The sequence below is a fragment of the Cherax quadricarinatus genome, chromosome 22, assembly GCF_038502225.1.
Source record: "Cherax quadricarinatus isolate ZL_2023a chromosome 22, ASM3850222v1, whole genome shotgun sequence".
Taxonomy (NCBI): Eukaryota; Metazoa; Arthropoda; class Malacostraca; order Decapoda; family Parastacidae; genus Cherax; species Cherax quadricarinatus.
In genome coordinates, this window is record NC_091313.1 from 37,000,837 (window position 1) to 37,017,685 (window position 16,849).

Here is a 16,849-nt window from a genome sequence, read left to right on the forward strand (position 1 = left end):
GCTACTACTACTAACCCATCAATTTGGGTAGGACCTACTTCCACTGGGGAATCCTGCCTACCAGTGACTATGCCCTCGTCTGCTACACGTCCCTATTCACTGACACCTATATAAGCGCCAGTCTCCTTGCCAGTGCTTCAGAGTCTCTACAACTACGGTGCTCTCAACACTCCAAGGCTGAGGGACTGATTACCTCATCATTTTTATATAATTCTTCTGTTTTCTAATTATGTCCTAAAATCTATATTGATAAAGCCACTGGATGGTGAAATGTCTACAGTAAAGATAACCAGATGTTGCACAAGTGTCTTAACTTTCAAATGTTATTATGTACCACAAACAGCACTACTTACATAGGTGAATGGTTCAGAGAACCGACAAGTTTTCTCATTAAAGATACCCAAGTGTTGCACATGTGTCTAATTTATCAATTTGTCGGTTCTCTGAACCATTCATCTATATTCCTGTCTGACACAGCAACATCTTGAGATCTTAATACAGGGAATTCTTCACTTGCCTAACCCTTGGGCATAACCTACTTTCACACTGGACAAATGTGATACCACCTATGACTGCTGCACCTCTCCTGCCTACAGTATATAAGCTACTTCTTCGCACATATGCTGTATTCTTTTCAAGATTGGTGGACCGACCACATCGACTCAAGGCTGAGGGACTGATTACCTCAAACTACTCCTGTTCTTCACTATTCTCCTTTGTATGAACTGAAGAAGCCACTGTGTGGCGAAACGATTTCTCATTAAAGATGGTATAAACCTTGGTAATAAATACCAACAAGTTGGTTTAGAAAGACACCTAAGGAAACACAATGACATATTTATTAGAAAACGTTTCGGTCCTGGGACCTTGATCACTTCTAACATACAGAGGTAGAAAGACATTATATATAGGTAGAGAGTGAGGTGTGAGTGATGCATGGCGACCTGAAGAATGCCATGTTGGGATGAGGACGGGTAAACGATGAGATCATGTGACTCCTGTGTTGTTGGGTTGGTGGTGCTTAGCCTGCCTAAGTATCGTGTAATGCTAATGTTTTTGAAATTTTGTGGTTTCCAGTGTTACGTTCTATTCTGGTGGTGACGGCGATTAGTGAAGCTTCTAGGCACTGTCGGCATCTGAGGTCTGGTTCGGTGAGAATGAGTTGTGCCTCGTTCCAGTTCATCAAATGCCCCTTGGAGTCTCTGTGGAGGATACAGACGTACCTTAAATTGTCTCTGTTACAGGCACTTCGATGCCTGTTCAGGCGGACCGCCTGAACAAGCATCCAAGAATCCACGGAATGGTGTAGCTGTCTACACTTGTAATTCTTAAATTATTGTTATATCCATTTAAGAGACCATTTATATAAGAAATCAATAAGGTATTGTCTATTAGTCTTAAGACAAGCTTAAGTTTGCCAGAATTGCTCTACATACGAAGGTCTTTCTGCATGCACACCTAAATGTCACCCACCTCTGTAGAAACACTGTATTATGAGGAACTAAATAAATAAATAAATGAAAATAATAAAAACATAGCTTGGAGATTAGGAAGTGCAGGGATATTATAAGTATTATCCAGGTGGCTGAAGAAAGGTTGCTGAGGTGGTTCAGACATTTAGAAAGAATGAAACAGAATAGGATGACCTGGAAGGTGTATAAATCTACTGTGGAGGGAAGGTGGGGAAGAGACTGTCTTAGAAAAGGTTGAGGAGAGAGGGTAATTGAGATTTTGTGTGTGAGGGGCTTAAACATCCAGCAAGCATGCCTGAGTGTGTTAGATAGGAGAGAGAGTGGAGGCATGTGGTTTTTATGGCTTGACATGCTGTTGGAGTGTGAGCAAGGTAATATTTATGAAGGGATTCAAGGAAACTGGTTAGCCGGACTTGAATCCTGGAGGTGAGAAGTGCAGTGCCTGCACTCTGAAGAAGGGGTGGGAATATTTTCAGTTTTGAACTGTAGTATCAGTATGTCTCTAGCAAAACAGTTATGAAGTGAGTGGTGATTCACCTTGTCTTTCCAAGACCCAGCTGCTGACAAGTCCACTCCCAAATATTTGAATACATTCACTTCCTCCATACTCCCAACTTCCAATCTGATATCCAGTCTTTCATAACCTAAATTTTTTGTTATCCTCATCACCTTGCTCTTTCCTATGTTCATGTTTTATTTCCATCTTTTATATACCCTTCCAAACTCTTTCACCAACCTCTGCAACTTCTCTTCAGAATCTTCCAAAAGCATAGTGTCATCAGCAAAAAAGCAACTGTGACAACTCCCACTTTGTCAGATTCTTTATCTTTCAATCCCTCAATCCCACACCTCTTGCCAACAACCAAGCATTTTCATTTCTGTTACAACCCCATCTATGAATATACTGACCCACCATGGTGACATCACACATCCCTGTCCAAGGCCTACTTTTACTAGGAAATAATCTCCCTCTCTCTTACACAGAGTAGATCCTCATATTACACGGTAGTTACGTTCCTGAAAATGCCATGTTAGATAAATCCGTGTTATATAAACTGAAGAACTTACAGGAAAAATAAGGTTATGTTCCTGAAAAAAAAAAGGTAAACAACTTTTTTTAGACATCCATATCTTACAAAACTAAAAATGATGATGCTGTTTTTGTTAAGATTATAAATGCAACACAAATAAAATTATTTACCTTAAATTGTGGTTGCTGATGTATGTCAGTGATTGTGAAGAGAGCAGAGATGCATGGTGTGACCCAACTGGGCTGAGGTGGATGGTTATTGGTTGTCAGCAGAAGTGGATGGTTGACATTCTAGTACTAAAGTCAATGATGTGCATAAATTCTGTAATGGATCTCTGGCTTCTTTTATCCTGCAGAACATTGTACATTATTCCAGAAGCTTGGTGCTGACTGGTTGGAGTCAGAGTCCATTGATGCAACTAGTTCTTTCATCACTTTTCTTGTGTAGTTACACTAGAATGACTTAATAACTCCCCAATCCAGTGGTTGTATTAAAGATGTATTTGGAGGTAAAAATACAACTTTTACATGTGGGGTCACATCCAGTGAAGCCTCTGGATGAATACGAGAACTATCAAGGATGAAGAGAGCCTTGAATGCAAAGTTCTTGCTGTGCAGGTAAAACTTGACTTCAGGAATAAAGTGATGCTTAAACCAGTCAATAAGTATTTACTCTGTCATCCATGCTGACTGGTTTGACCTCCAAATTACTGGTAAGGAGTCTTTATCTACACCTTTCAGATTGCGAGGATTCTTAGTGGTAAATAACCATGGGCTTACATATGAAATCACCTGACACATTACTGCAAAGGAGTAAAGTGAAGCAATCCTTTGCTGCCTCAAAGCCCGGTGCAGCCCTGCAGAGACAGTGGTCTCACCCACAGCCAGGCGGCGGCCTAAGCTAGGGAAATATCCCACAAGCGATGATCCAAATTTTTTCCCCTTCTCACAAACCGAACTGTGCTAACTTAATTTTACGAAGTGTTGTACAAAATTATGCAGCAATTTTTTTCAATAGTGTAATAACTAAAACATGCCAAATAAATCTGTGTAATAGGAGGGTCTGCTGTACTTCAACCTGAGCCTCACTATCCTTGTAAAAACTAAACTGTTTTCAGTATCTTACCACCTATTCCATATATGTGCAACATCTGCAACATTGCTTGTCTATCCATCCTATCATATGCCTTTTCCAAATCCATAAATGCAACGAAAATCTCTATACCCTTATCTAAATACCGTTCACCTATATGCTTCACTGTAACCCCCCCTCCCCTTGTTACCTTTCCTTAAGCTTCCTTGTTCATCTGCAATCCTGCTCTCCATCTTACTCTTAATTCTTTTAATAATTCTACTATACACTTTACCAGGTATACTCAACAGGCTTATTCCCCTATAATTTTTACACTCTCTTTTGTCCAGTTTGCCTTTATACAAATGGATTATGCATGCTCTCTGCCAATGTCTAGGTACCTTCCCCTCTTCCATACATTTATTATTATTATAGTTATGGAAGGCGGGGTAGGAGTTATCCTTGAAAAGGTTGGAAGGAAGGGGTAAGGGAGGTTTTGTGGGCGAGGGGCTTGGACTTACAGCAGGCATGCATGAGCATGTTCGATAGGAGTGAATGGAGACGAATGGTATTTGGGACCTGACGATCTGTTGCAGTGTGAGCAGGGTAATATTTAGTGAAGGGATTAAGGGAAACCGGTTATTTTTATATAGCCGGACTTGAGTCCTGGAAATGTGAAGTACAATGCCTGCACTCTAAAGGAGGGGTTCAGGATATTGGCATTTTAGAGGGATATGTTGTGTATCTTGATACGTATATGCTTCTTAACTGTTGTGTTCTGAGCACCTCTGCAAAAACATTATGTGTGAGTGTGGTGAAAGAGTTGAATGATGATGAAAGTATTTTCTTTTTTGGGGATTTTCTTTCTTTTTGGGTCACCCTGCCTCGGTGGGAGACGGCCGACTTGTTAAAAAAAAAAAATAGTTATGAAAATTTGTTAAAGCCATTATAGTCCTAAAGAACCCGGAGAATGGAAAGCAATCAGATTTGTTCCAAGGAATGGGAGGTTACTGGCCATTCCTTGGATCAAGAGCCCTTCACCAAGATCCAGACACCATCCTTAAAAGGATTACTTTACAATAGCCCTTGCAGCCCATAATAAACAGATCCATCTCATATACAACTATTCCACCTGCAAGGGCGAGCAATGGGCAGTGAATTATAAGACAGCATAAATTTTCATATACTTTTTCCTTAAATTTTGCGCTGAGCATTTTTAATTCTCTAAACACATTGTATTATTTGGGCATCTGGGAATGAATTTGACCATCTGTTTATAATATATATATTTAAAGATGTAATTACAATATTAATAAATCTAAAAATTGTAAATGTGTGCATGTAAAGTTCTCACCAAAATTTGTAGCAATAAATAAGTTCCTCATATTACTTAAGATAATACAAATAATAGACCATCTGTTCCCTAAAATATCTTATTACTGGCAGACATGTGAGAGGCAATAAAGTTATCTCCACATAATAATGACCCACGTGCCCTATTCTAGTATATAATATTGAATGCAGTGGCCACTTCTTGACCTCCACCTAACACACTAACCTTCTCCCTGCTATATGTACAAGCGTGTCTTTTGTTTCCTAAATTCACTTGAGACAGTTCACTACATGTGAATGAAATGTCATGTACCTATATAAATAAAGAATATGATTTCTTGAGTCATTTTTATCACTACTTGTCAACAGTAAAACAACTTCACATGAAGTACTGTACAAATATTACCTATATACAGAAATAAGGACAGGCTATCTCACTCTTATCACAGTTAGTAAAAATCAAATTGAAACTGTTTAAAAATTTTAAAGGAATGAAGAAAAGATCTCTTTCATTAAGTTACAATATGATCACATTGTTTTTTAAATTATAAACTCGTAATTGATAATTTTATGCATTTAGTGAAGAGATTAGAATAAAAGCTTTTAAATACCAACTACATTATTAAGCCATTGAGCATGTTTTTCACCAAGAGTTTTTTGGTATGAACTGGTCTGCAGACATCTGTTTATAAGGTCTCTCTCACCAAGGAGAACAGCACTCCATGCACTGTTGACTGTTTCAACACACGATCTTTTCATGGCAGGAGAGGGAGGGGAACAGGTTCGTTGGGGTGAAGAACAAAGATCTCTCAGACGAGTCAACAAGAATCTCCGATGACAGAAGAGTGCCTCGTGATCTCTGTATTCTTCAATCAGGTCACGGTTAAACTCCAACTCCTTTTCATACAGCCTTTCCAAACTATCTACACATGGAACGATTTCCATAATCTCAACCTTTGCTTCAGTCACAAAAGAGACAATTGAGTCAAGTAGATACTGGAGGTAGTGGAGGCCACTGTGCTCACTTACATGAATACTAATCCAGCTATGGCTTGTTTCATATTCTGATCTGCAGACATCTGCAAATCCAACAAGGCTGCCAAATTGCTGTAGTACCCATAATCTGTGATTCCATGAGTGATAGTTGTTTTGATGTTTATCAGCTGTCCATGCACAGATATTTAGTTCAGAAAAAAGAAACTGTTTAACATACACTGAGTTCCCAAGATCAACATTACCATTACGGTTGTCCTCATTGAAATCATGGGTTCCATTTGCTTGTCGAGGCAAATCTTTCATTAAAATATTGCTAAACATCCATTTTCGATGCTGAAACACCTGCATGCACTTTGGTTTTCTAGACAGTATGAGTTTTGTAAGATGCAGATCAGCATCCACCCCAAGATGACCCTGGCGGAGAAACATCTTCCGTACATTCCAGAATGTTGCAACCTCTGGAGCAATAAGCAAACAGAACTGTGTCCAACGGAGAAACAAAGCAACATCTGAAAAAAATACATAAAATTTTCAATCTTATTTTAAAGAGTAGAAATAACAGTAAAAATAAGAAGAAAATAAAGTAAGACAGTACCTACAGATGTGGTCGACCACTGCTTACTGACACCAATGGGAATTGGACAAAAGGTTCATAAACAAAAAATACATTGAGCAAATTGCATTTTCTCATGGAAGCCCACAAGATATTTACTGAAATGATAATATCCCACACCTTAGTTACTGCTATTGATTATGAATGTTCTTAGATAACTGAAAAAAAAATCTGAATATGGTACATCCCTAGACAGGTCCTGAACTGCAGAATGTGTAAAGGACAGCAGAATGACCAGAGACCCAGCAGACGATATTGTTTTTATGATTGCTGAAGAGTTGACTCAAGAAGCAGTTAATTAATACATGTACAAACAATAGGATGCATGGCATCAAAGCTCAAAAAAGCTTGCAATGCACTCTGAAAGTCAAAGACTACAACAAAAGATAAAGGAGGAAGAGAAGCAGTGTGGATGATAACTGAAAGGAATCTGTTTAACTCGCCAAAATCTGGAATGCATTCCTGTATCTCACAATCTGGAAAAACAATTGCATATCCTACACCATCAAAAGATGTAGAACTATCAGTGTACAAAGCAAGAGCAAACGAGTGAAGGAATGCATGCCCATAAATGACATATGAGACTTTGAAAAGGAAAGGAAGGAGGGATGTACTCAAACTACAGTGGACCCTCACTTAACGATATTAATCCGTTCCTGAGAGCTCAACGTTAGGCAAAATTATCGTTAGCCGAATTAATTTTCCCCATAAGAAATAATGGAAATCAAATTAATCCGTTCCTGACACCCCAAAATATGAAAAAAAAAAAAATTTTACCACATGAAATATTAATTTTAATACACACAAACTGAAGAAGACATGTACAATTACATGACACTTACCTTTATTGAAGATCTGGTGATGATTGATGGGATGGGAGGAGGGGAGAGTGTGGATGGTATTAATGTTTAGAAGGGGAATCCCCTTCCATTAGGACTTGAGGTGTCAAGTCCTTTTCCGGGGTTACTTCCCTTCTTCTTTTAATGCCACTAGGACCAGCTTGAGAGTCACTGGACCTCTGTCACACAGCATATCTGTCCATAGAGGCCTGTACCTCCCGTTCCTTTATGACATTCCTAAAGTGTTTCACAACATTGTCAGTGTAATAGTCACCAGCACGCCTTGCAATAGCTGTGTGAGGGTGATTTTCATCAAAAAGGGTTTGCACTTTAAGCCACATTGCACACATTTCCTTAATCTCTGAAGTAGGCAACTTCCTCAATTTCTCTATCCCCTCCTCCGGAGCAGTTTCCTCAGGTCTGGCCTCTTGCTGTTGAAGATGATCTTGCAGCTCATCAGTGGTTAGTTCTTCATTGTCCTCCTCCACCAACTCTTCCACATCCTCCCCACTAACCTCCAACCCCAAGGACTTCCCAATGCCACAAGTGATTCCAAAACTGGCATAGGCTTCTCAGGGTTAGCCTCAAATCCTTCAAAATCCCTTTTGTCTACACATTCTGGCTACAGCTTCTTCCAAGCAGAGTTCAAGGTCCTCTTAGTCACTTCCTCCCAAGCCTTACCTATAATGTTTACACAATTGAGGATGCTAAAGTGATCTCTCCAAAACTCTCTTAGAGTCAATTGAGTTTCTGTGGTCACTACAAAGCACCTTTCAAGCATAGCTTTTGTGTAAATTTTTTTGAAGTTTGCAATGACCTGCTGGTCCATGGGCTGCAGGAGAGGAGTGGTATTAGGAGGCAAAAACTTGACTTAATGAAGCTCATGTCCCCAGAAAGTCGCTCTGCCACGTCTGAAGGATGACCAGGAGCATTGTCTAACACCAGGAGGCACTTAACCCGTAAACGGTCCAAGCAGATCTACGTTCACGTGTGTAGTGCTACAAAAGTAGATCTACGTTTTTTTACATATTTTCAAATATAACAAGTTTTTTTTACACACTTTCAAATGTAAAAAACAAAAAGATCTACTTTTTTTACATACTTTCAAACGTTGAAAAAACGTATATATACGTTTGGACCGTTTACGGGTTAAGGTCCAATTTATTTTCCAGGAGGTAATTTTTCACAGTGGGGGCAAATGCATGGTATAACCAGTCATAGAAAAGGTCTCTAGTGACCCATGCCTTACTGTTTGCCCTCCACATCACACACAAATTAGCCTTGAGGACATTGTTTTTCCTGAACACTCTGGGAGTTTCAGTGATACACCAATAAAGGCTTCACTTTGCAATCACCACTAGCATTAGCACACATCAACAGAGTAAGCCTGTCTTTCATAGGCTTATGTCCTGGGAGTGCCTTTTCCTCCTGAGTAATGTAGGTCCTGCTTGGCATTTTCTTCCAAAACAGGCCTGTTTCGTCACAATTAAACACTTGTTCAGGTTTCAATTCTTCACTGTCTATGTACTCCTTGAATTCCTTCACATATTTTTCAGCTGCTTTTTGGTCTGAACTGGCAGCCTCACCATGCCTTATCACACTATGTATGCCACTGCGATTCTTAAATCTCTCAAACCAGCCTTTGCTGGCCTTAAATTCACTCACATCACCACTAGTTGCAGGCATTTTTCTAATTAAATCGTCATGCACCTTCCTAACCTTTTCACATATGATCGCTTGAGAAATGCTATCTCCTGCTATCTGTTTTTAATTTATCCACACCAATAACAGTCTCTCAACATCTTCTATCACTTGCGATCTCTGTTTCGAAAACAAAGTTGCACCTTTGGCAAGAACAGCTTCCTTGATTGCTGTTTTCTTGGCCACAATAATAGCGATGGTTGATTGGGGTTTTGTGTACAGCCTGGCCAGCTCGGTGACATGCACTCCACATTCATACTTAGCAATGATCTCTTTCTTCATATCCATAGTAATTCTCACCCTTTTTGCTGTAGGGTTGGCACTAGAAGCTTTCTTGGGGCCCATGGTGACTTATTTTTCAGGTGCAATCACCAAAAAACTCTGTGATAATATGAAATGTTCCGACTGTATGTTTGGATGCAACCGCGGTGGCTGGCTTGTAAACACTGGCACCCACGGGACAAGTGAGGCGCGCTCAGGCAACACGTGGACACGTATCGAGTGGAACGAATCGCGTTGGACGAGTTTTTTAGCACTAGCCGAGGCAAAATTTTTGCGTTAAAATGTATCGCTAGGCGGATTTAACGTTATGCGATGCGTTCGATAGGCAAGGGTCCACTGTATTGGTACCTCTTAAAATGGAGTAGAAAAAAATGAACAGGATGAACAGAAAAGGATGGGATGCAGGCAAAGATTTAAAGGCCATAATAAAGAAGGACATTAAAAATGTCAGCTTGCTAAAGTCTGTGATTATTCTAGAGGTCGTAAATAAGCAAAGACCATGAAAAAGAACCAAACAACATATACAATAAGGATCTTGACGGTTTTGCAATGAAGAAACATTAGGTTCTCAACTTAGGTTTACAACTAGAGACTAGATTAAGGTACCAAGTCACAGATGCAATCCTTGATGATGGACAATATTAACCCTTTCAGGGTCCGTCCCGTAGATCTACGGCTTCACGTTGAGTGTCCAAACCGTAGATCTATGCCAAAATTCTAGCGCCATCAAATTTAGCACGAAAGCGCTCATAGGCCTACATGTGAGAGAACGGGTCTGCATGGTGGGTGTGCGCCATAAACAAAAAATCTAGGCGCCCGCATAGCATTGTGGGAACGCCGGCTCAGTTACCCTTGTTCACCATGCCTCGTCGCAAGTCAGCTCTCACTCCCCGGAAAATTGGGACTCTCCTCTTCCTATCTGATAGTTCTGACACTGATGGAAGTGGAAATGAAGACGAATTCTACGGCTTTGATAAGTTAGTGACCGAAAAGAATGACCAGGATATCGATAATAGTGCAGAAAACCCTGACGATCCTCAACCTTCTACCTCTGGTGTGGGCACTCATGACTCACGGTCGGTTGTTCCTCAACGCAAGAGAAAACTAATATTTTCGCGTGGCCAGGCCTCTGACTTCAGTAATGATGATGATAGTGACGTGGATTGTGATTTTATTGCGCTCGACGATCATTCGAGTAGTGATAGTGAGGAATCATATTCACCAGTGAAGCTTTGGTATGTTCGCCGCCGCATGCGCTCGGGTAGCGTACCCTATGCTGTGCCCAGGGGACGGAGTACATCCCGGAGTACATCCCGTGGCCTTACACCAGTTTTCGGTAGTGATAGTGAGGATGATGTGGCTACACTTGGCATGGATAGACCACAGGCATCAGTGGATGGTGTTAGTGATGATGGTAGTGGCACCGCCATGCGTGACTCACCAGCCCAGGGTGGGACCCACGCTGCTGACTCGTCAGTTCAAGGACAAAGTGGAGCATCAGCCACCAGCCCACCACAACCACAACCACCTGCACAACCAGCCTATGATGTCCAGTATCCACCAGCAAACCGTATGTGGGATTGGCAGCAAAATCCCAATTTTGTTCCCAAGCCTCACCACTTTGATGACTCTCAAAGTGGAATTCTACCTACTTGTCCCCTTGGAACCACGGCCAATGAACTGGAATTCTTTTAATTATTCTTTGACCAGCCATTGATGGAAACTATTGTCAGGGAAAGTAATAAGTATTTTGAGTACACCATGGCAAATACGATCATATCACCACAGTCAAGACTACACAGGTGGAAAGAGACGACTGTTGCAGAAATGTATTTGCTTTTTGCAACAATAATGCTTATGCCTCATGTCTATAAGCATAATATAAAAGCATACTGGTCCACAGATCGGCTAATTTCTACCCCGGTCTTCAGTGAAATCATACCAGTGAACAGGTTTATCTTACTCTTACGTATGTTGCACTTCTCTGACAAAACCAGGCCTGACAGAAGTGACAGGTTATACAAGATTAGAAATGTTTTCATGTATCTCAAACAAAAGTTCAGCATATACTTTTATCCATTCAAGAATCTTGTAATTGACGAGTCTTTGATTTTGTTCAAAGGTAGACTGTCATTCAAGCAGTATATACCGAGCAAGAGGAAACGCTTTGGTATAAAACTGTTTGTACTCTGTGATTGTGACAGTGGCCTGGTGTTGGATATTGTTGTATACACGGGTAGTAAAACATTGAAAGATACCAAGATGTTATTGGGTATCTCAGGTGACATAGTGAGAAACATGATGGCACCTTATCTTGGTAAGGGGCATACATTATATACCGATAACTGGTACACAATATAGGTAGTAGGTTGGTAGACAGCAACCGCCCAGGGAGGTACTACCGTCCTGCCAAGTGAGTGTAAAACGAAAGCCTGTAATTGTTTTACATGATGGTAGGATTGCTGGTGTCCTTTTTTCTGTCTCATGAACATGCAAGATTTCAGGTACGTCTTGCTACTTCTACTTACACTTAGGTCACACTACACATACATGTTATTTTTTATTATTATCACACTGGGCGATTCCCACCAAGGCAGGGTGGCCCGAAAAAGAAAAACTTTCACCATCATTCACTCCATCACTGTCTTGCCAGAAGGGTGCTTTACACTACAGTTTTTAAACTGCAACATTAACACCCCTCCTTCAGAGTGCAGGCACTGTACTTCCCATCTCCAGGACTCAAGTCCGGCCTGCCGGTTTCCCTGAATCCCTTCATAAATGTTACTTTGCTCACACTCCAACAGCACGTCAAGTATTAAAAACCATTTGTCTCCATTCACTCCTATCAAACACGCTCACGCATGCCTGCTGGAAGTCCAAGCCCCTCGCACACAAAACCTCCTTTACCCCCTCCCTCCAACCCTTCCTAGGCCGACCCCTACCCCGCCTTCCTTCCACTACAGACTGATACACTCTTGAAGTTATTCTGTTTCGCTCCATTCTCTCTACATGTCCGAACCACCTCAACAACCCTTCCTCAGCCCTCTGGACAACAGTTTTGGTAATCCCGCACCTCCTCCTAACTTCCAAACTACGAATTCTCTGCATTATATTCACACCACACATTGCCCTCAGACATGACATCTCCACTGCCTCCAGCCTTCTCCTCGCTGCAACATTCATCACCCATGCTTCACACCCATATAAGAGCGTTGGTAAAACTATACTCTCATACATTCCCCTCTTTGCCTCCAAGGACAAAGTTCTCTGTCTCCACAGACTCCTAAGTGCACCACTCACTCTTTTTCCCTCATCAATTCTATGATTCACCTCATCTTTCATAGACCCATCCGCTGACACGTCCACTCCCAAATATCTGAATACGTTCACCTCCTCCATACTCTCTCCCTCCAATCTGATATTCAATCTTTCATCACCTAATCTTTTTGTTATCCTCATAACCTTACTCTTTCCTGTATTCACCTTTAATTTTCTTCTTTTGCACACCCTACCAAATTCATCCACCAATCTCTGCAGCTTCTCTTCAGAATCTCCCAAGAGCACAGTGTCATCAGCAAAGAGCAGCTGTGACAACTCCCACCCTGTGTGTGATTCTTTATCTTTTAACTCCACGCCTCTTGCCAAGACCCTCGCATTTACTTCTCTTACAACCCCATCTATAAATATATTAAACAACCACGGTGACATCACACATCCTTGTCTAAGGCCTACTTTTACTCGGAAAAAATTTCCCTCTTTTCTACATACTCTAACTTGAGCCTCACTATCCTCGTAAAAACTCTTCACTGCTTTCAGTAACCTACCTCCTACACCATACACTTGCAACATCTGCCACATTGCCCCCCTATCCACCCTGTCATACGCCTTTTCCAAATCCATAAATGCCACAAAGACCTCTTTAGCCTTATCTAAATACTGTTCACTTATATGTTTCACTGTAAACACCTGGTCCACACACCCCCTACCTTTCCTAAAGCCTCCTTGTTCATCTGCTATCCTATTCTCCGTCTTACTCTTAATTCTTTCAATTATAACTCTACCATACACTTTACCAGGTACACTCAACAGACTTATCCCCCTATAATTTTTGCACTCTCTTTTATCCCCTTTGCCTTTATACAAAGGAACTATGCATGCTCTCTGCCAATCCCTAGGTACCCTACCCTCTTCCATACATTTATTAAATAATTGCACCAACCACTCCAAAACTATATCCCCACCTGCTTTTAACATTTCTATCTTTATCCCATCAATCCCGGCTGCCTTACCCCCTTTCATTTTACCTACTGCCTCACGAACTTCCCCCACACTCACAACTGGCTCTTCCTCACTCCTACAAGATGTTATTCCTCCTTGCCCTATACATGAAATCACAGCTTCCCTATCTTCATCAACATTTAACAATTCCTCAAAATATTCCCTCCATCTTCCCAATACCTCTAACTCTCCATTTAATAACTCTCCTCTCCTATTTTTAACTGACAAATCCATTTGTTCTCTAGGCTTCCTTAACTTGTTAATCTCACTCCAAAACTTTTTCTTATTTTCAACAAAATTTGTTGATAACAGCTCACCCACTCTCTCATTTGCTCTCTTTTTACATTGCTTCACCACTCTCTTAACCTCTCTCTTTTTCTCCATATACTCTTCCCTCCTTGCATCACTTCTACTTTGTAAAAACTTCTCATATGCTAACTTTTTCTCCCTTACTACTCTCTTTACATCATCATTCCACCAATCGCTCCTCTTCCCTCCTGCACCCACTTTCCTGTAACCACAAACTTCTGCTGAACACTCTAACACTACATTTTTAAACCTACCCCATTCCTCTTCGACCCCATTGCCTATGCTCTCATTAGCCCATCTATCCTCCAATAGCTGTTTATATCTTACCCTAACTGCCTCCTCTTTTAGTTTATAAACCTTCACCTCTCTCTTCCCTGATGCTTCTATTCTCCTTGTATCCCATCTACCTTTTACTCTCAGTGTAGCTACAACTAGAAAGTGATCTGATATATCTGTGGCCCCTCGATAAACATGTACATCCTGAAGTCTACTCAACAGTCTTTTATCTACTAATACATAATCCAACAAACTACTGTCATTTCGCCCTACATCATATCGTGTATACTTATTTATCCTCTTTTTCTTAAAATATGTATTACCTATAACTAAACCCCTTTCTATACAAAGTTCAATCAAAGGGCTCCCATTATCATTTACACCTGGCACCCCAAACTTACCTACCACACCCTCTCTAAAAGTTTCTCCTACTTTAGCATTCAGGTCCCCTACCACAATTACTCTCTCACTTGGTTGAAAGGCTCCTATACATTCACTTAACATCTCCCAAAATCTCTCTCTCTCCTCTGCATTCCTCTCTTCTCCAGGTGCATACACGCTTATTATGACCCACTTCTCGCATCCAACCTTTACTTTAATCCACATAATTCTCGAATTTACACATTCATATTCTCTTTTCTCCTTCCATAACTGATCATTTAACATTACTGCTACCCCTTCCTTTGCTCTAACTCTCTCAGATACTCCAGATTTAATCCCATTTATTTCCCCCCACTGAAACTCTCCTACCCCCTTCAGCTTTGTTTCGCTTAGAGCCAGGACATCCAACTTCTTTTCATTCATAACATCAGCAATCATCTGTTTCTTGTCATCCGCACTACATCCACGCACATTTAAACAACCCAGTTTTATAAAGTTTTTCTTCTTCTCTTTTTTAGTAAATGTATACAGGAGAAGGGGTTACTAGCCCATTGCTCCCGGCATTTTAGTCGCCTCATACGACACGCATGGCTTACGGAGGAAAGATTCTTTTCCACTTCCCCATGGACAATAGAAGAAATAAAAAAGAACAAGAGCTATTTAGAATAAGGAGAAAAACCTAGATGTATGTATATATATATATGCATGTGCGTGTCTGTGAAGTGTGACCAAAGTGTAAGTAGGAGTAGCAAGATATCCCTGTTATCTAGCGTGTTTATGAGACATGTACAAGCACATATATACACACCCCTCTGGGTTTTCTTCTATTTTCTTTCTAGTTCTTATTCTTGTTTATTTCCTCTTATCTCCATGGGGAAGTGGAACAGAATTCTTCCTCCGTAAGCCATGCGTGTTGTAAGAGGCGACTAAAATGCCGGGAGCAAGGGGCTAGTAACCTCTTCTCCTGTACATATTACTAAATGTAAAAGGAGAAACTTTCGTTTTTCCTTTTGGGCCACCCCGCCTTGGTGGGATACAGCTGGTGTGTTGAAAGAAAGAAAGAACTGGTACACAAGCCCATTACTCAGTGATTTCATGCGAGTGAACAAGACAGATGTGTGTGGTACAGTGCGTTCTAATCGTAAACATATGCCCAGGCTCAACGCAGGTGCTCGTGGTGATGACGTGCAGGTGTTTACTGCCAATGATATCATGGCATTACGGTGGCATGACAAACGAGATGTCACATTGTTGACAACCATTCACTGTAATGAAATGCAAGACAGTGGCAAAGTTGATCGAGTGACTAATGAACGTATTCGAAAACCAGTGACAGTGATTGATTATACACAAAACATGCGCTTGGTTGACAAATGTGACATGCAGATTGGTTTTGTTGACTGTGTTCGTAAGAGTTACAAGTGGTACATGAAACTTTTCTTCCATCTCATGGACATTTCAATGCTCAATGCATATAATATGTACCAAATAAAGACTGGCAACAGACCACCGTATGGTGAATTTTGTTTGTCTGTTGTCAGACAACTCATAATGAAGTACCAGGTAAGAACACCTGCTATACAACAAGGTCCTCGAATTACTTAGGATATACCCAAGCGTTTGAGGAGGGAAGGTGATCATTTCACAATACAACTTCCTTCAACTCAGAAGAAATTTGCTCAGAAGAGATGCATCGTCTGTGCACAAACAAAACGACGGCAACAAAGACGCAAAGACACTCGGTTTATGTGTGAGGGATGTAAGGTGCCTCTGTGCATGGTGCCTTGTTTCAAGGAGTTCCACAAGCTCCAGCAGTTCTAAAACCATGTCCAGTGATTGTAAATATGTAAATATATGATAGAACATTAGTATTATACAAGATTTGTGCATGTTTATTGTAATAAACAACAGTGGTAAACAATAATATGATAATAACTTTAGTGCGGTTATTGTGTTCAATACAGTGAGTTTATATATATACATTATATACAGTATTGGTCTCTCAGGCCCCAAATGTAAGTAGGAATAGATAAAAATTGGAAAAGAAAAGAAAAAAACTATAAAAACCGCAAAATAATGTAATGCGCGTATGTGGAATTCGTCGATGTTGCCGCCACCACATCATTTTTGATAAACTTCTTGGCACTGTATCTCGGTAAGTACTGATCAGAATTTTTTTTTTGTCTTATTACCTTCACAAAAATATGCTCTTTAATTCTGTAAGAAAAAATAATTTTTTTTTTTTTTTTTCAAAATTTCTTGGACACT

The 16,849-nt window shown here is 40.5% G+C and overlaps 1 protein-coding gene across 2 annotated transcripts in view; it reads right to left on the reverse strand.

The window, feature by feature from the left end:
- Window positions 1-4,845: 4,845 nt before the first annotated feature.
- Window positions 4,846-16,849, reverse strand: part of temp (protein prenyltransferase alpha subunit repeat-containing protein tempura) — a 41,683-nt gene continuing 29,679 nt past the window's right edge. For both annotated transcript variants that reach the window (XM_053778305.2, XM_053778307.2), the window contains one exon: window positions 4,846-6,411. In XM_053778305.2, the coding sequence (XP_053634280.1) occupies window positions 5,510-6,411 (902 nt within the window). In that variant the 3' untranslated portion in view covers window positions 4,846-5,509. The remainder of the gene's footprint in view (window positions 6,412-16,849) is intronic.